The sequence below is a fragment of the Physcomitrium patens genome, chromosome 17, assembly GCF_059467195.1.
Source record: "Physcomitrium patens ecotype Gransden chromosome 17, ASM5946719v1, whole genome shotgun sequence".
Taxonomy (NCBI): Eukaryota; Viridiplantae; Streptophyta; class Bryopsida; order Funariales; family Funariaceae; genus Physcomitrium; species Physcomitrium patens.
In genome coordinates this window covers 6,095,893-6,116,003 of record NC_143426.1, presented here as the reverse complement: position 1 = coordinate 6,116,003, position 20,111 = coordinate 6,095,893, and the positions used below count along the sequence as shown (strand labels likewise).

Sequence of the window (20,111 nt, the reverse complement as noted above, 5' to 3'; positions counted from 1 at the left end):
TCTAGTCTTTCTTGTTTTTGGCAATAGCCATTTTAGTTAATATTACATCACCTTTTGAATGACTTTCTAGTTCTCTTTAGTGATAGAAGAGTGTATTGAGGATTCTCTTTCTTTGAGATTCATGTCCTTGATACTTAAACCTTTCCTATTTATAAAAAAATCAATTTTATTACTTATTGATTACATCTATCAAAGTCTATAAAGATCCATTTCATATTCCATATGTCTATTTTTGACCCATATAAGATAATGAATATTTTGAGAAGAAAACAAATGCCACCTCCTCTTATAAAAGTAGATAACAATGAAGAATTTGAAGTAGAAGAAGTCTTAAATTTAAAGAAATGCTAAAATAGATTGAAATAAGTTGTTTATTATTATAGATTTAATATTAATGAATGCTCATAGAAGCCAATAAAGAATCTTAGAAATGTAGCAAAGAAGGTTGAGGCTTTTTATTGATAATATCCATCAAAATCATAATGAAGAATAATAAATCTTTGCTATAAAAAAAAAAACAAAATTTAAAAAAGATAGCATTCTAGCTTCTATTTTTGTTTGTAGGTTATGTGAATTTGTGAGGTTAATGAGATGGAGAACCAATAATAAGATAATTCAACTCAAGAACTATTATTTATTGACTTTTGGTCAAAACGTAGTAATTGTCATGACCTTCAAGACAATGAAATCAAGATGAAGATCTTCAAGAATGACATGTTATTCTTTGAATAGGTGGCAAGATACAATGTATTTAGTATCATGACCTTAGAAGAGGCTTGTGATATTTGGTGATTTTATTGAAGGTAGAAATAACTTTTGACAATGTTTTAAATATTTTTTTTAAGAAAGTTATAAAGGTCTCAACAATACTCAAATAACAAGATAATCTTCTTGCCTTGATATAAGACATTATTATTAGTTGAGAGGACCTATCAACCATCTTCAAAGAAAACAAAGATCAAAATATGTGGCAATCACAATTTCTAACATCTTAAATTTCTTCAACATATGATAACTACTCTTTGAGAAATTTTTTCCTAAAAAGGAGGGTGATATCATAGACATACATATTTATTCTAATAATTACCTATATAATTAGATAGAAGTAGATAAAAATATATTAATTTTATAATATCTTTTAGAAAAAATTCCTAGAAGCTTCTTAGACACAATTTTGACTTTATATATATTTATAGTTGATTGGTAGATTAGAAACTTTTTCAATAAATTAACCACAAGCCACCTATATTGGTAGATTGTGGAGCAAGTTAACTATGTGGCGCACATATAAAATTTTTTAAAAAATAAAAAAAAATCTTATATATATATATATATATCGAAAAAAAATATAGTATAAAAACACATATTATTTATTTACATTAAAAAAAGTTTAATGTTTAATATGCTTTCAATTGCCAACTTATTTTTATTAAGACTTGATAGATTGACTTCAATTTTGGTAGTATTTGTGCAAAGATTGTGATTACATTACAATTTAATAACTTACATGATTTTTTTATTTATATTGAATTGACTTATCACCTAAATTATTTTGAAATTTATTTTTTATTTATATCTTTATAATTAAAAAGTATAATATGATGATATTTTCAAAGAGTGTAGTTTTCTACTATTGTGTTGAAAACAAAATTAAGAAATGAAAGGATAAGAAACAATACTTCATATTATATATATATATATATATATATATATATATATATATATATATACATACAAAAACTATTTTAATTGTTATTGATGTTGGGATTGATTTTGTTATTTTATTTTTATCAAGACTTAAATTTCTAATACATTAACAAAAAAAAAAAACAAAAACAAAACAAAAAAAAACAAATAAATAAATTCTACTTAATATGAAACTCATAAAACAATTCATATGGAGAAGAGGGTAAGGGTAAACATTTGATAATCTTTACATATCTTAGCTTATTCCCTTATAAGCCTAGTCAAATAGAATGAAGCCATAAAACCATATCAATTCTTTTATGGCTTTAATACTAAAAATATTGTTATTTATTTATTTATTTTTATCTTTTTGTTTTATTCCCTTTCTTATCACTTTTTGGGTTCCCAACTCTTTTAGATTGTTGAGAGCAAGGACTCGATGAAGTGGAGCAAATCATCAAGCCCTCACTCCCCCCGCCCCACCTTTTGCTTTTCCATGGGGCCCACTTTTCCGGCCTTGGTCTCATCGTCCTAGTGGCAATTTTTCAACCCTAACTAAACTGAAAACAATTCTAGAAACGAACGGAATCCGAAGGGACAACGATAAAGTAACAAAAAAGAGGAAAAAGAAACGTTTTCATAGCAGGGGTGGCTCAAGAGGAGCACCGAGGGGCGTTGCTCCCCGAGTCCGCCATCGCGCGACGGAGAACTCGGAGGTGGAGAGGGTTTATCGAGAGGGAGTGGGCAGGGCTTTCGCTTTAGAGTAATTCCATCAATCGCTGCACACCCAACAAGCCACAACCCCGTCTTGTGGCCCACAACTATTCCAATCGTTGGAGTGGAGAGATTCTCTCCATCTCTCTCTCGCGCTCTGGTTTCATTCGTCGCTCGTCGATTAAACCTCAGCAGCCTCGTCACTCAGTTTGTGTCTGTCTTGCAGTACCGTTCGACACCAGTTCGTGGTGCAAACGAAAGCGAGGTTTGTCGACTCATCTCTTCAGCGGCACTTGTACTTTTCGTCTCTCTGCAGCATTGGGAGGTTTTTTTCTCGTGGGTTTTTGTAGCTCTGTGAGGGATTGCCTGGATGCTTCCGCTGCTTCCTCTGCATGTTTTTTGCTTTCGGTGTACCACCACCGCCTTTCTTAAAGGTTGGGTTTATGTCTTAGTTTGAGCTTGCGAGCGTGCAGGGTAATGTGGACGCTTTTGATTTCGTGTGACAATTTTTGGTCTCTCTAGTGTCATCCACGTTCGTATGGGATGTTTCTATTGCTCAATTGGCCTTTGACTCGCTTCTGAATGCTTCTTGTTGTTCTTTTACACGGGGTTTTTAGTTTCACGTTGGATATCTTTGGTTCTGTTGGTATGGAGTTGCTTGCTGTGGTCATTGATCTTGAAGAAATCCGAAGAGTTTCTTATAATTATGCCGCTGGAAGGTAATTAGAGGGTGCTTTAGTGAATTGTGTTGGTCATAATTGAAACCATTGTGTCAGGAAGGTGCTGGAGTTATGTAGGCCTTGTATCATCGTTACTTACCACACCGTTAGCTCCAAGTTTTTGAGCTTTCAAAGCTTAGCTTGGATTAGGAAGGTAATGTGAGAAGGGTTTTGAACCAATGCTGTATTGTGTCGTCATAGTGTTTTAGCCTAGAGACAGGTTTTACTGGGTCTATTGCGCTTGTCATGGTTGTTTTAAGAAATAAAGGTTTTTCTTTTTCTTTTTTTTTTTTTTTTTTTTCTTTTTGTTGAGCGTGAGCGTATTTACTTTAGTTTTTGAGTTCGTGGGCTGTTGTTAGCCCGAATTTTCAGCGTTAACGGTTCTGATTTGAGTTCTGCTCCAAGTGTGGCGAATTCGGGGGTTTAATTGCTCTCTTACACACAGTTATGAGATTCGGTTTGTGTAATAGTGTTTTTGCTTGTTTTTGCCGATTGTGTAGTAACTTGGGATGGAATCGCCCGATTGTGGTAATTGGAGTCTTGGCTCAATGTTTTATTAATGACGAAAAATATGTTCAACCGTAAATTGCCTCGTAAAAGCTTGTAACTGTGGTCATTGCAGAAAAGAGGAGTTCTAACGTTGAAGAATCCGTAGAAATCGTCATAGTTATGCCATTTTGAGTAAATTGGATGGTATTGCAGTAGATATGGTTTGATATGTTTGAATGTGGGGAGTAATGGCAAATGCATTGCAGTTTAAGACTTGATTCGTCCTTGACGAGGCAAAATCCTTACCAGCGTGAGGGTATTTCAGAGAAAATATTTGCTAAGTGATTTGTGTGTTTCTTCGTCACATTTTTGGAAAATCTTACATATCAATCAAGCTAAAGTACCACTTTGAGTACGTTCTCTTGAAATTGAGCTGGTTGTGGATTTTAACTCGTGAAGTTGTAGGATCAGACTAATTCATGCAACGTCGTTGCCTCTTTCTAGCGTAAGGACAGTTAGTCTGATTCTAGCTGAGTGTTCATCATTTCTCCAGCTGCTATGATTCGCACTTCAAATTTTGAAATTTTGAGATTTTCAGCGTTTCTATCCTAAACAAACTTAGGATTCTTTTGTGGATAGTCCAGTTCGCATGCTTTTTTCTTGAACAACTATTTGATCACTTGCAGTAGCACGGTTATGATATATCAGTATGTAGAACTATATTCGAAAGACGTTATTCATCTAATCTATCACCTAGGTTTAGGGCGCTGAGTACGCCTTTTGACACCCCTTGGGTGAAGAATTTATCGGTGAACATTGTCAATAAATGTGAACTCTTCTTTTATTTTTATTTATTATTATTATTATTATTATTATTATTATTATTTGGTAGCCGTCTGGACTACACCATGCATATCTAATTGAAAACTTTCCGTAGATATCCTGGGGATGACGAGCTGATCACGAGTTTTTGTTTTCTTTGTGAAGATTATCTGCATCAAGGCATCACTTTTCAAGAGGTGAGAAGAGCCAGTAAGCAATGGCCACGAAGACTGACATCGCTCATATTCTAGGTTTAGATGCTAATGAAGACGATGGTCATCTCAAAATCTCCAAGACGAAAATTGTCTGCACGTTAGGGCCCAAGTCCAGAGAGGTCCATGTCCTCGAGAAGTTGCTGAGAGCTGGAATGAACGTGGCCCGGTTCAACTTCTCCCATGGAACACACGAGTACCATCAATACACGCTGGACAGCCTGAGACAGGCCATGGCTAACACGCAAACCATGTGCGCAGTTCTTCTAGATACTAAGGTAAACTCATCAAACCTTCTCCATCACCATTTTATAACGTTTAGTACCTTTTTGTGATACTTGCGTATCTGTGAACTGTAAATCAGTTGTTTAAACAGGAATGTAACCCCTTATGTCCACGTGTTGTTTCTTTAAGTTACCTCTTGATTGCCGAGGTCTTTATCTTTTCTATCATTCAATATATTCTACACATGCGGGAATTTTTCTCAAGACTTAGCTTGTTGCGGCTAGTTGCTTGTGGAGGCACGGGTTCATTTCATTATTTCATCATGATTACAACTGAGCATTGTCAGATAACTGAATACATGTGAACAGTGTACGAAGCCTCTATAATTGAACGTAAAATGCTATTTAAAGATGCTTTCAACTGTATCCTTAACAAATGAATAAAATTGGAGGTTTATAGCGGCGCTGATGCCCATACTTGTCGTTCGTTTCTGATCTTGGCAGGGGCCAGAGATTCGAACCGGGAGTTTGGCAGCTGGCAAGCCAATTCAACTGAAGCGCAACAATGAGATTTGGATCACTACTGACTACAGCCACTTGGGCGACGAGAACATGATAGCCATGAGCTATGCGAAACTCGCAGTAGATTTGGAGCCAGGGAACACAATCTTGTGCTCTGATGGCACAATCACAATGACGGTGCTCGACTGTCATCCTGAGAAGGGCATGGTGAAGGCCAGATGCGAGAACACCGCCATGCTAGGAGAGAAGAAAAACGTGAACCTACCTGGTATTGTTGTGGACTTACCCACCATCACACAGAAGGATATCGATGATATAATGCAATGGGGTGTTCCCAACAAAATTGATTTTATTGCAGCCTCCTTTGTTCGCAAGGGCTCGGATGTGGTGACAATCAAGAAGCTGCTGGGAGAGGCGTCTGACTCTATTCATGTTATTTCTAAGGTAAGTGGAAGCACGCTACTGTTCCTCGTCTGTCTTGAATTCAGTTCTATACTCGGACTTTTGCACTCATCTAAATTCGAACTTGACGATTTTCTTTCTCTGTAAGCGAACAGCAGTCCTAACAGGGATATGTGGAACTACTTCATTACAATAATTTGGAGACGATTCTCTCTGTGTCTCGTCTTTTCGTGACTCTGCAATGCGCTTGTCTCGCTTCTCATCATTTGATGGATCCATGCAGGTTGAGAACCAGGAAGGTCTGGTCAATTTCGATGACATTTTGAAAGAGACGGATGGAGTGATGGTTGCAAGAGGTGACTTGGGAATGGAGATTCCGACTGAGAAGATTTTTTTGGCACAGAAAATGATGATCTACAAATGCAATTCAGCAGGAAAACCAGTTGTGACTGCAACACAGATGCTGGAGTCCATGATCAAGTCCCCTCGTCCCACTCGTGCAGAGGCCACTGACGTGGCGAACGCAGTTCTCGATGGAACCGATGCTGTGATGCTTAGTGGAGAGACTGCAAATGGATCTTACCCTGAACTCGCTGTAATTACCTCTTACGCTGCGTATGTTTTTGATCCAAAACAAACACCCAGTCATCTGAATATGGAAAGTCTGTGTAGGATTGTGCACATATTAACTATATTCAGCGAAATCTGCAAATTTGAAGGCAGGATTTTGGCTAGTCCATCCACAAAGACATCAACAAGTTGCAGCTAAATGTAACGTTTCGCTTGTTTTCTCGTCGTAGAATTTCCACTACTCTCCCGTTTATGACCATCTTGTGAATCTGGATGTCTTCAGTCACGACATGACAACAGACTTGCTAATGAGGCAAATGGCTTTACGTAGGTGGCAGTGATGTCCCAGATCTGCCAGGAGGCTGAGGCTGCGCTGGATTATGCATCAATCTTTAAGGAAATTATGAAGTCTGTTCCTTTGCCAATGAGCCCTTTGGAGAGTCTGGCATCTTCTGCTGTTAGGACCGCCAACAAGGTGCGGGCCTCTCTTATCATTGTGTTGACACGGGGAGGCAGCACTGCGAGGCTTGTGGCAAAATACCGGCCATGTGTACCAATCCTCTCGGTCGCGGTTCCGGTTATGACCACAGATGGTTTGGAATGGACTTTCAGCGCGCCGTCTCCAGCCCACCACAGTCTTTGTTGCAGGTAGTGTACATACAGAACATATATCCATGTTCAGTTTGTGGCAACAGTTCTTCATATGATGCTTATGGATCTCGTTCTTCTCTTTTCAAGTTCCATTGAATTTGCTAACCGGTTTATGTTGAAACCTGGTTCGGCTGATATGTGGAGAGACTCTGATTCTGATTCTGATTTCCGTACTAGTTGTTCATGTCAAAGCTTGTGTTGTTGTGTTCTAGCTTTCCGCTATTTACAGTTTTTGTTCAACTTCGTCTTGCTCAGCTGGAAAGCGCTTTGAATGCAGGGGTCTGATTCCACTTCTGGCGGAAGGCTCTGCAAAGGCCACTGATTCAGAGTCGACAGAAGAGATTTTGAACGCAGCTGTCAAATATGCGCTGAAGCGCAAACTTTGTCTTGTGAGTGACTCCGTTGTGGCCCTTCACCGCATTGGCGTGGCATCAGTTATCAAGATCATTGAGGTCAAGGACCTTGCTTCCTCATAATCATGATATACCCAATACTTTTGCATATCAATGGACATCTATTTTTCGCTCTGAGCAGGCGATGATTGTTGGGAACGTTTCATGAAAGATTGGACCATTAGACTTGGAGGTCTGGTAGAGGACCGTGTTCAGCACTATTGCTCGCCCATTCTTTGTAATTGACAGTAAAATCGAGATCAAATAGTTAGTGCAGCACTAATTATAGGTTCAGGCTTGTGAGGGGTGCAAACATGAACGTCGAGCACAGGTCCTTTCCCATACAGTTGGAAACATTTTTGTGAATTGGGGTCATGTATCCATTGCGGTAGGCGGAGGATTTTATGTCGAAATTGTGACTTCAAGGTTTGGAACTTGGTGTCTTTGAATGCCAGTTATTGTTTTTTTTCATTAATACATGCAGAGCACTGCATCATTTCCGACTCGTAACTAGATGCCCAGATGCTTTTACCCGTCGTTTGCTGTGTGCTCTCCCTTCTATCAATATGATTATGCCAAGATGCCTTCAACTCATATGTTCGCTCAGTCATCGGTTGCTGTTCAAAATGATCAGTAAAATAAATAAATTATATGTATACGTATGTATATATATGTTGGTACTAGAGCATTTGTGCTATTCTTCTTAGGAGAATTGTATAACATCTTTGTATTTGAAATAAATTTGAATGATGGCTCTTCTAAAAATGTGATAATAATGAAAGGATTCTTTAACTATTTAGTAATACACAATAACTTCAATCACAAATTCATTGTAAAGAATTAATTAAATAACTCTTAAGCAAAAAAAGAAAGATAGAAAAAAGGAATAAATAAATAAATAAGGAAAACTTCAGATTTTGGATATCTTTTATTAATTTTTTATATTTTCATACTAATTTTTTATTTCTCAATTTATAACTACCTATTTTTTATTTTTTTTCTTAGTACCATTGTGAACAAAAGTTGCATATGTTTAACTTTAATTGAATTTGATTTCTTTGTATTGAGTTAATTATACTACTAATTCTTCTACATTTTATTGATTTATATTCTTTAATTGTAATGTATAGCTTAATATATATGTGTGGACAAACATGGTTTACTTCTCATATTATTCTATCTTCATATCAATAGAATTATTCTTACTATCCTATTACTAAATAAATTAATAACTAATGTAAATTTAATTAAGTTTTTTTTTGGTAAATAAAGTTCAATTACATAAAATTGACATAATAGTAACTTAAATGAAAAATATTTTTATATTTTCTAAGAAATTTATAGGCATAGATGTTATTTTATAATTTTACTTATTTAAGAATTTTTTATTATTTTTTATTATATATATTTTTTTAATATTTAATTTTTTTTTGGTGATATTTTTTAAAATATGCATTTAATAAGTATATAATATATAAAATTTCTATAACAAAATACTACTCTCAAATTTAAGCTTTTAACTACAAAAACAAATACACTATAACAACTTAATAATAACAATAATAATAATAATTAGTACTTTCAAATATCCATAGGTTTATTATTTATATCTAAAAATATTAAAGATATTTTACCACATTAGTAGAGCTTTCAAGATATATTTTGAAGACTATTGTAAATCAAATATTATTTGTGTAGCTAGTTTAATTAAACATTGATGGTTAATAAGTAAATGAATAAGAAGATAATTTATACTAATATTATGTTACTTGATATTATAAGTATAGTAATAAAAGAATAATTGTATACACATTAGCATATGAATAATAATACAACTATTCAATTTATTCTTGTATTTTAAAACAATATTAATTTATATTACATACAATGTCATACATACACCAACTAAAAATATACATATTTTTAAAAAATAAATAAATAAAAAATTATAAATATTAAATTTAATAATTTATTTATTGATTATATAAATTTTTTCTATCTACATCTTGAAAAAGAAATCCAAAATTTAATAATCATTATACTTTTGCTTCTAAAACCAAACTTAATTAATTATTTTTAGATCACTTTTTTTCAAAATATATTAATTTTTATTTAAAAAAATAGTATATATTGACAATAGCATGTTATAAAAGAATAAGAGCCAAAGAATTAAACTATTAAAGATTCATATTTCATGTTTTTGTTGTTTTATTGCTACTATAATACCAATTTTTTTAAAATTGACATTTTACAATCTATAATGTTTGTTTATTTTAAGCTGATTTGGCATAAGAAATTATGCCAAAATATTGAAACTAACATTATTATATGTTCTCCTTTTCTCTTAACTATAATTGCACACTGATTATGACATTATTACTAAAGAGCATTGATATGTAAAATAATATATTGGGAAGAGAAGTATAAAAAACATTAGATAGATAAAGAACCTATTGTACAAATTTTTATTCTTCATACAAATCCTCCTATATTTATTTGATTGTGCAATGGTATGACTATAGAAGTTACATGAAAATATTTAACAATAGTCTAGAACATATGCACAATAAGTACAATGCTACAAATTGATACAAGAAGCAACCATACCAATTGTAACTGTCAAGCAAATAGTGTAAGCTAGACTTTATAATTGTATCTTCTTCATTTATATTTTTTTCTTGATGATGTCATAAATAATGTCATAATTATTTTTGATAGATTTCCTTCTAGCATCAAATCTATCAACTATAATTTAATCTACACTAATTTGTAGCAATGTATACATAGTCAATAAACGAGCATGCCAAAGTTGCATCATTTTTTATTTATTTTTCTACAAATACCATGTTTAGAATATATACCTGAATATACCAACAAAATTAAATTTCAAAAAAATATATACTAAAAGAAGTATGAAAAAATAGATGAGTATTACGGACATACATAATTACCTTGATAAGAAGAGTTGGATAGAAGGTAAATGAAGGTAGATTTGATAACATCTTATGAATAAACTTCTTAGAAGCTTTACAAGTGTGGATTTGACTTTATACATGTTTGTAGTTAATTACTAGGTAAAAAAATTGGCCAATAAGTTGGCCACATGGTGCATATGTAAGAAACTTGTCTTGTAAGTTAGATACATGTCTTGCAAGTTGGACACATATTGGAAGTTCTACAAGACGTCATTATGTAGCTCTTTGTTAAATAGTATATATAGAAGTAAGAGTAAAGCTTTCTTCACTCTTGTCAATTCCTTTCTTGTTCTTAGTCTTGTTTTAAGAATCTTTAGTCTTTTTGTCTTTAGCAATAGTGATTCTTGTTTTTAGTACTATACTACTTTTGAGTGAATATCTATGATTTTGAGTGACACAAGAGTATATTGAAGTTTTTATTGTTTGTGATTTATGTCTTTGGCATTAAGTAACATTAAAAGATTTAAAATCTAAAATATCAACTCAATATCATATGTTTATATTTTCTATAATAAATTGTATATAATACAATAGCTAAGATACTTCTAAAAAATCTTTTTATCCCTATATTATCTTTGTTTCTAATAAGATGTACTTAAAACAAGAATTTCTATACATTGTTGACTATATCAATGATTATTGTTTTAAAAGTGATAATTTTTAAAAATACAAAAGAACATGTTTTAAAGATTTTTTTTTCTAAAATACTATTTTTTTATAATTTTTATGTATTATAATAAAAAATTCTTCACAATTAGATATTGTATAGAACTCAAAGTTGTATTGATTAGTATGTAAAAGCTAGAATAATACTTTATTAGTTTTAAGATGTGCACATCTTCATTGTAGACTTTTCTTAATGAGTTTCACTTTTTTTTCACAAATTTTTTATACAAATAGCTTAATAAGATCATTCTTAGATAAATATAGGATCAAATGAAGTAAATCCCAACAAATCAAATATTCTACAAAATATTTGATATTTACCATGCTTCTGAATACCGTGGCAATTAAATTGCATATAATGCCTAAATTTTAAAAACTACATGCTAACTTCATACCACAAATGATAGTATATATAATACCTCCAAATAAAATAAAATAAATTGAAACATGTTAAAATAAAAAGTTAAATGAGCTAGCATTCATTATTTTGTATGAGCTAATCACCAAATTTTTTTCCTTCTTATTGACTCCTTCAAAAAAGAATTCTACCACGCTAATCTTTTCTACTCTTTTTTTCTTATTTTTTTGTCTATAATCCTACATTTTAGTCCTAAAGTCCTCAAAATAAATTAATTTTTTTGATCCAAATATATTATTTATAGTAGATTTTTTATAAATAAAATATCTAAATTTAAATTAAATATTTAATGGTATAAATTCTTTTTTCTCTTTGTAATAAGATAGAGTTAACATTATTGTATAAATAGTTATAATCATGGAAGTTTCTAGAATTGGGATTAGATTAGTCGATCAGATAGGATCCATCATAGAACATTCTAGAAAGAATTTAGGGTAGTTATTTAGGTAGAGTCTACCATGGATCTTCTAGAAAAGGAGTTTATGGTGCTTATCTAGATAGGGTCTACCACCTAGGAACATTCTAGAAAGTCTAAGGTAGTAGGATAAGGTATGAATAGGACTAGTCACGACCTTTTGGAGCATCTAACCAAGTATGGCTTCAGATCCTTTCTCTTAGTAAAATTTAGTTTTGCATCTTTTTATTCAGTTCAATTTTGTTCTATTTTGTTTCCATTTGTTCAATTTTGTTTTGATTTATTTTGTCTTATTTTGTAATGAGGCTTTTTGTTGCTTTGGATTAAAAAGATCTTGGATTTTTGAGACAATCTAGTCCTATTTCATTCGTATCAAAGTGAGTATTAGATTTTTTATTTTTGGTAGCATGAGAATAGTCATCATCTAATCCAATGTCAGTTCTTGTGGTCACATTGGGTGTTATGTTGAGGCTACCACGAGCTACTCTTAAAAAGCCAATTGAGAGGTAAAAAGGCATTATAATATTATAATCTAGCGAAGAAATTACAACATGGGAGATATGGCAGAGCGATCCTAGATGGAGGCTCAAATACAATACTTCTTGGGCGAGATAGCTACTTTATAAAGGCAAATAGAAGCCTCAAGGATGAGAGAGGTTTGATATCTACTAGTTTGAAATTGAATAAGCCTAGTAGATACTCTAAGACTTCAAGACAAGAAGATATATATCAATGGCTCTTCAATATGTGACAATACTTCCAACTATCTCAGGCAAATATCATTGAAGGAATAATATATGCAGCCAACTATTTGAAAGATGTTGTAGCCATTTGGTGGCAACATTGAGCTCAAAGTTATGGAGCTCAAGGTGGATTTTGTAATTGGGAAGAGTTTGAGACCAAGTTTAAGAATCAATTTTGATCCATCAATGGAGAGAAGATAGCACGCAATCAGTTGATAAATCTTACACAAGCTAGATCGATATAAGATTATGTTTCCCGATTTAAGTCCCTATGTCTCCAAATTAGCAATGTTTCCAAGGTGGAGATGATGGATCAATTCCTACAAGGTTTGAAACTTGAGATCCAATAAGAGGTAGAACTAAGGAATCCACAAACATTCAAAGTGGCAATTTCAATTGCAAAGAAGGTCGATGCTATAGATTTCAAAAATCATGGAGCACAATCTATAATACAAAATCATATGTCAATATCTAATACTATGGTACAACAATTGATATCAATAGAGATTGATGTCCTTTAAGGATAATTGACACCACAAAGACGACAAATATTGGTAGAAAAGGAATTGTATTTTTATTATTGAAAGCCAAGCCATGTGACCAGAGGTTATCCAAAACATCAAAATTTAAGCACCCACAAGATAAGGCAGGTTCACAGTCTTAAAACCTACCAAGTCGATAATGAGTCAAAAGAAGAAAACATGGCTCTTTAGTAAAAGCATCGAGGGCCAATATTAGAGATAGCTACTATCTCTTAGAGATAAATGGCATGGCTTCAAACAACTATAAAAAGAGTCAATAATTACATCTAATGGAACTACTAAGAAGACAACCATGTTGAGTGTTTGTAGATTGTGACTCTAAAAAAAATTGTATTTCAATTAAAATTGCTAATTGGCTTAGAATTAAAATCAAAGCAATCAAGAAAGGAAGTATATACCTTACAAATGACCAAGAAAACATATTGAGTGAAACGTGTGAAGTAAAAATCTTGATATTGATAGATGCTTATATCTTAAGAAAGAGATTCAAGGTGACAAAGCTAAAGTATAATTTTATCCTTGGTATGCCATGGCTAGAGATGAAAAATAAGCAAGTTGATTACGTAGGAAGGACAATCTCTTTTAAAGATGGAAGACGCAAAGTGAGTCTTTGCACCTCCGCATTAAATAAAGAGGAAAGACAATTTGCAACCAAAAATTTATTTGTATGGACGACCTTTATGAAGAAGCAAATATAGCATGGACAATTAGTATATATAGTGGTTCCAAAACTTGCATCAATGGTAGAAAAGATAGCCGAAGGAATAGAATGGGCAAAATAACTCATACAAAAATATCAAGATGTCTTTCCAATCGATCTACTCAATAGCGTACCTCTTGATTGAGGTGCTATTTTTCAAATAGAACTATTGCTCAGAATCAAACTAGCAAGTCAATTAATTTATTGCCTAGCACCAAAAGAACTTGAAGAGTTATGGAAGATATTAGATGAAATCTTGGAAAAAGGCCTCATTCGATGAAGTACATGGCTATGGGAAGCACTTGTACTCTTTGCATCCAAGAAAGATGGTAGACTTTGCTTTTGCATTGACTATCGAGGATTCAATAAGCAGACTGTTAAAAATACATATCTATTTCTACGCATGGATGATCTTCTTAACCAATTTTGAAGTACAAACATCTTTAGAAATTGGAACTTTGGAGCGGCTATTGGCAAACACCTATTGCAAGAGAAGATGTAGAAAAGAGGGCATTTTATATGCGCTATGGAAAATTCAAATGGTTGATTTTATCCTTTGGCTTCACTAATGTTCCAACTTCTTTCATGGATCAAATAAACAAATTATTTTGAGATCTTTTAGATAAGCATATAATTGTCTTTATTAATGATATCCTTACATATAATAAAATTTGTCAAGAGCATGAGTACCCACAAGAAGTGTTGTGTCGGCTACAAGATAGTTGCTTCTATTACAAGCAATCAAAATGTCAACTTTCAAATTCAAAAGTCACCTTTTTGAGGCATGTAGTGTCTTCTAAAAGTGTGTATATGGAGTAAGATAAGATGAAAGCACTGGAAGATTGGCCAGCTCTCATTGAAGTTCACTCATTTTTAGGCCTTGGTAGATACTATCACCATTTTGTTTGGCAATCTACTCACATTGTTGTCTCATTAATAAACCTATTGCAGAAAGGTGCTCCATTTGAATGGAAATTGGAACAAAAAAATACCTTTGATAAGTTGAAGGAGGTACTCATTATTGCTCTAATATTAAAATCATATAATTCTAATCTTCTTTTTATGCTTTACAATGATGCTTCTAATTTTTCTATTGCAATAGTCCTTCAACAAGACTTTGGTAGGAGCCTTCAATTTGTAGCATATAAATTACACAAGCCTAAAAAGATAAAGCACAATTACTCGACAAGTGATCGAGAGCAATTAGTGATTATACGTACTACAAAAGTGTGGCGATACTATTTATTGAGAAAGCTAGTGGTTGTTTGGACTAACCATTGATCCTTGATACATGGTTTACATTTAAAAAATATGAAATTAAGGCATTATTATTACGAAGAATAGTTATAGCTTTTTGATATCTAGCTTAAATATAAGCAAGGATAAAAATATGTTATGCCAGATAGTTTATTGTGGACATCAAATTTAAAAGATGAATTGAGAGATAAGGCAGAAGTCACTACCATTAGTTGTGTTATTTCAAATCTAACCAAAGAGACACAATGGAAGGAAGCTACATATTGAGATGCTTATTTTAAGATGGTTAGCAATTGGCTGAAGGTGGATAATATATAATATTAAAATTACACTCTTAGTGATGGCTTGCTCTATTTTAAGAAACAAATTTATATATCTAACAATATTAAACTTTGGACATGCATACTTCAAGAGGGACATGACATCCCAATATCTCGATATATGAGTGTCAAGGACAAGAAACCGATGAAAAAATAATCTAGACAAATGAGCCTTCACTCAAAGAAAGGTAACAAAATATAAATAAATAAGTATGTATATTGAAAGAAAAACTAGAATGGCTATTGCCAAAAGATAAGAAAACTAGAGACCCTTGAAACTAGACTAGAAGCAAGAAAGGAGCTGACAAGAGTGAAGAAGACTTCATTCTTGTCTCTATATATACTATCTAACTAGGGGCTACATGGCGACGTTCTATAGGACCTCCAATATGTGTTGACTTTGTAGGACACATGCCTTGACTTACAAGGCAAGTTTTTCTACGTGTAGGCCACATAGTTAGCTTGATCTTCAAGCTAACAACATGTGTGGTACATGGCCAACTTGTTGACCACGTTTCTAATCCAAAAAGTCAATTAAAGATACCTATGAAGTCAAAGCAGCGTCTATAAAGCTTCTAAGAAGCTTTTATATTAAATACTATAGGATTAACTTACTTTTATCTACTTTTACTTACTTCTACCTATTTGTATATGTAACTACTAGCTTATATGAGTATGTCCGTGACATTACCCTCCCTTCTAGGGACGAGTTCCACGAAGAGCTGTCATCATATGTTGAGAAAATCTATGATGCGACGAATTGTATTCACCACATACTTTGATCTTTGATATCTTCGAAGATGATTGATAGGGCCTCTCAACCATCAGTAGTGTCTCATACTAGGGCAAGAAGACCACCGAATTATTTGATCATTGTTGAGGCCTTCATAATTTCCTTCGAATAGAATATTTGAAATACCATCAGAAATTGTTCCTACATCTAGCAAAATCACCAAACATCAGGAGTTCCTTCCCAAATCGTGATACCAAACGCGTTGTATCTCGCCATCTATTCGAGGAAGAACATATCGTTCTTGAAGATCTCCATCTCGATTGCATCATCTTGAAGGTTGTGACAATCATAATATCTCATCCGATAGGTCAGCAAATGAAGGCTCTTAAGTCGAATCCACTAGTTGTTGGTTCTCCATCTCCTGAACATCACAACTACAAAGAAGCTACGAACAAGGATTGAAAGTAGAATGTTATCTTGTCTAGATGTTGTTTCTTTTATAAAGAAGATTTTCATCTTGATTTTGATGGATATCGTCGATGAAAAGCCTCTACCGCCTTTGTTGCATTTGTAAGATTCTTTATTGGCTCCCATGTGTATTGACTAATACCATATCCACGCCAATGGACAAGTTATTCCAATTTATTTCCGCGCCCCCTTGAATCTAAGACTTCTTCTACTTCAAACTCTTCATTATTATCTACTTTTATAGGAGGAGGTGGAGCTTGTCGTCTTCTTGGTATGTCCACTGTCTTGTATGGTTCAAGAAGAGACACGTGGAATACTGCATGGATTTTCATTGACTCCGATAGATGTAAATGATATGCAACTGGATTGATTTGTGCAGAAATAGAAAATGGTCCCAGCCTTCGATAGTCCAACTTATCACAAGGACGAGTGGTCTTGATATTGCGACAAAGTAGCCATACCTTATCACCCAAGAGGAATGGTGGTTGTTCCTTTCGATAGACATCCGCATTGATCTTTTGTTGTTCTTGAGCTTCTTTTAACTGTGCCTTCATCATTGCATGTAGCTTTGATAAATGAATGGCCAAATCTTTCACAACAGGATTATCAACTTTTAAAAAGTCAAAAGTATCAAGTCGAGGATGATAACCATAATTAACAAAGAAAGGTGTTTGTTTTGTAGAAGAATGTACCGTGTTATTGTAAGCAAACTCTGCCAATGGCAAAAGAAATGTCCAATCATCTTGTTGGTAGTTAATGGTACATCTTAAATATTGCTCCAAAACTTGATTAACACGCTCCGTTTGTCCATTAGTTTGAAGATGGAATGTCAAAGATAGTTTTATATCCACTTTTAGGATCTTGAAAAGAGTCCGCCAAAATCTTGATACAAATTGAGTTCCCCTATCTGATATAATATCCTTGGATAATCCATGATAGCGATAGATATTGTCAAGAAAGAGCTTAGCTGTTTCTTCACCTGTGATAGATTTTGTACATGGTACAAAATTTGCCATCTTGGTAAAACGATCTATTATTACGAATAAAGAATCATAATAACCTGAGATTAGAAGATCCGTGATGAAGTCCATAGAAACAGAAGACCATGGTTGTTCTCGAATGGGTAATGGCTAAAGAAGTCCAAAAGGTCGATGATGAGGAGTTTTTGATCTTGAGCAAACCTCACATGATTGTACAAAATCTTTGACTGCCTTCCACATTTGAGGCCACCAAAAATCCTTAGATATCAGCTCCAAAGTCTTATTATATCCAAAATGTCTTGCTGTTGGAAAGTTGTGACGAGCTTAAAGAACACATAAACGTGCTTCTCCTTCTGGAACATATAGGCGTCCTTCGAAATAGAGTAGGTTGTTTTTGAATTCAAATTTAGAGGGATTATGAGATTTAGAAGAATTATTCTTGATATCATGAACAAGAGGGTTTGAAGATATACTTAACTAGACTTGCTTAAGAAAAGTTAAATCAATAGTCAAAGTTGATTTTATTGCTTGAAGATGAAATTGCTCCGGTTTCAAGAGAACCATTCTTTGTTGCTCAAAAGTTGCATCTCCTTCTTTTGATACAAAATAAGAATGTCTAGACAAGGCATCGGACAAACCTTGTTGTTTTTCTAGCCGATAAGTGATGATGAACTCGAATCTTGATAATGACATGCTCCAACGAGCTTGACAACGATTTAATATGCGTGTTGATATAAAATATTTAAAATTCTTGTGATCCGTATATACAATGATTGGACTAGAAGCGCCTTCTAGATAATGATGCCATTCTTGAAAAGAATCCACAATTACAAGAAGTTCTTTGTCGTGGATCTCATAATTGATTTCTACTACTGAGAATTTTCTTGAATGAAAGGCTATTGGATGAAGTTTGTCATCTGTTCCCATTTGTGATAAAACCACACCCAGAGCAAAGTCTGATGCATCTGTTTCCATAAAAAATGCTTTGGAAAAATCAACACGATACAAGATTGGTGTAGAAACAAATGCTATCTTCAAAGATTCAAAAGCAACTTCCGCTTCTTGATTCCATTGGAGTTTGTCTTTACAAGTCAAACGTATAAGTGGAGCTGCAACTCGGGAGAAGTCTTTGATGAAGATCCAATAGTAGTTGGCAAATCCCAAAAGATATTGGACATCTCTTATCGTTTTTGGAATCTTCCAATCTATAATAGTTTGAACTTTCTTAGGATCCATCATAAGTCCATCATTTGAAATGATGTAACCTAAAAAATTGACTTGAGTAGTGTGGAATACATACTTTTCTATCTTGGCATAGAGTCCTGCTTCTCTTAATTTTTGTAACACACGACGAACATGAAGTTCATGTTCTTTTGGATTCTTAGAATAGATCAAGATGTCGTCTAGATAACAAACCACAAAATTGTCCAAAAACTCTTGAAAAACATCATTCATTAGATGTTGAAAAGCTGTTGGTGCATTTGTAAGTCCAAAAGGCATGACGTTGTATTCAAAATGTCCATACCTAGTTCAAAATGCAGTCTTCCATTCACCTCCTTCTTTGATGCATACTAGATTGTATGCTTCCCGAAGATCTATTTTTATGTAGATCTTAGCTTGATTCAGCTGATCAAGAAGTCCAGATATTAAAGGTAGTAGATACCTATTCTTGATGTTAATCTTGTTGAGTCCTCGATAATCAACACACATCCGCAATGATCCATCTTTTTTCTTTACAAATAGAATTGGAGCTCCTGCCAAAGATTTAGAATGGCATATGAAATTCTTGGCTAGATTTTCTTCAATATTCTCCTTGAGTTTAGTCAACTCATTTTGTGATAAACTGTAGATTGGTCCGAATGGCGGTTATGCTCTTTCTTGAAGGTCAATTGAGCAATCATAGGGACGATGTTCCGAGAGTGTATTTGCATTCTTTTTTTCAAATACATCTTGAAATTCTTGATATTGGCTTGGAATGCCACTTGAAGTCTTTTCACCAGTAGAAACAGGTGTGGCATAAATAATATATGGTGATTCTTTCATAGCAACATGCAAGAAAGCTTTTGTACCTATAAATACGGGTTTAATTGAACTAGACTTATGACTCTCTACTTGATTAATTACATTATTAGCTATACTTTTAGAGAAAGTAAGAGTTCGGAAAATCCAATCTATTTGAGGGTTGTATTTTTCTAACCACGATAAACCTAAAATGACTGGATTAGAGGGAGATCTAATGATATTAAATACTACAAAATTATTATGACCATTGATTATTACTTCTATAGGAAGGATTTCATGAATAATATCTCTTGAAAATAATGGATGACCATCTATGACTTCTATATGAACAGGTTTAGTTTTCTTTATTAAAGATATGCTATGTCTTTTAGTAAATTCTTCATCTAAAAAATACGCTGAGGCTCATGAATCTAATAAGACAGAGACTTTGTAATGTTTAGGTCCTAAAATAACATTTAATGTAAAACAA

General features: G+C 33.4%; 1 protein-coding gene across 10 annotated transcripts; it reads left to right on the top strand.

Annotated features, from left to right (window-relative positions):
* Positions 1-2,624: 2,624 nt before the first annotated feature.
* Positions 2,625-7,913, top strand: LOC112294523 (pyruvate kinase, cytosolic isozyme). Of its 10 annotated transcripts, none has more exons than XM_024545044.3 (6): positions 2,625-2,665; positions 4,596-4,920; positions 5,371-5,832; positions 6,074-6,385; positions 6,692-7,008; positions 7,289-7,913. In XM_024545044.3, exons 2-6 carry the CDS (start codon positions 4,648-4,650, stop codon positions 7,485-7,487), a joined length of 1,563 nt encoding a protein of 520 aa, XP_024400812.1. In that variant the 5' UTR covers positions 2,625-2,665; positions 4,596-4,647; the 3' UTR covers positions 7,488-7,913. The 10 variants fall into 10 exon arrangements, with proteins under 10 accessions (XP_024400812.1, XP_024400817.1, XP_024400819.1 ...); XM_024545049.3 differs by having other exon boundaries at positions 2,625-2,695; XM_024545051.3 differs by having other exon boundaries at positions 2,625-2,725.
* The last annotated feature ends 12,198 nt before the right edge of the window (positions 7,914-20,111 follow it).

What these genes read in the sequence shown, in the direction of transcription:
- LOC112294523 (XM_024545044.3), top strand. Translation starts at nt 4,648, where the DNA reads ATGGCCACGAAGACTGACATCGCTCATATTCTAGGTTTAGATGCTAAT. An exon ending in CAGTTCTTCTAGATACTAAG is followed by an intron (nt 4,921 to 5,370) that starts GTAAACTCATCA and finishes TGATCTTGGCAG; the next exon opens with GGGCCAGAGATTCGAACCGG. An exon ending in CACCACAGTCTTTGTTGCAG is followed by an intron (nt 7,009 to 7,288) that starts GTAGTGTACATA and finishes CTTTGAATGCAG; the next exon opens with GGGTCTGATTCCACTTCTGG.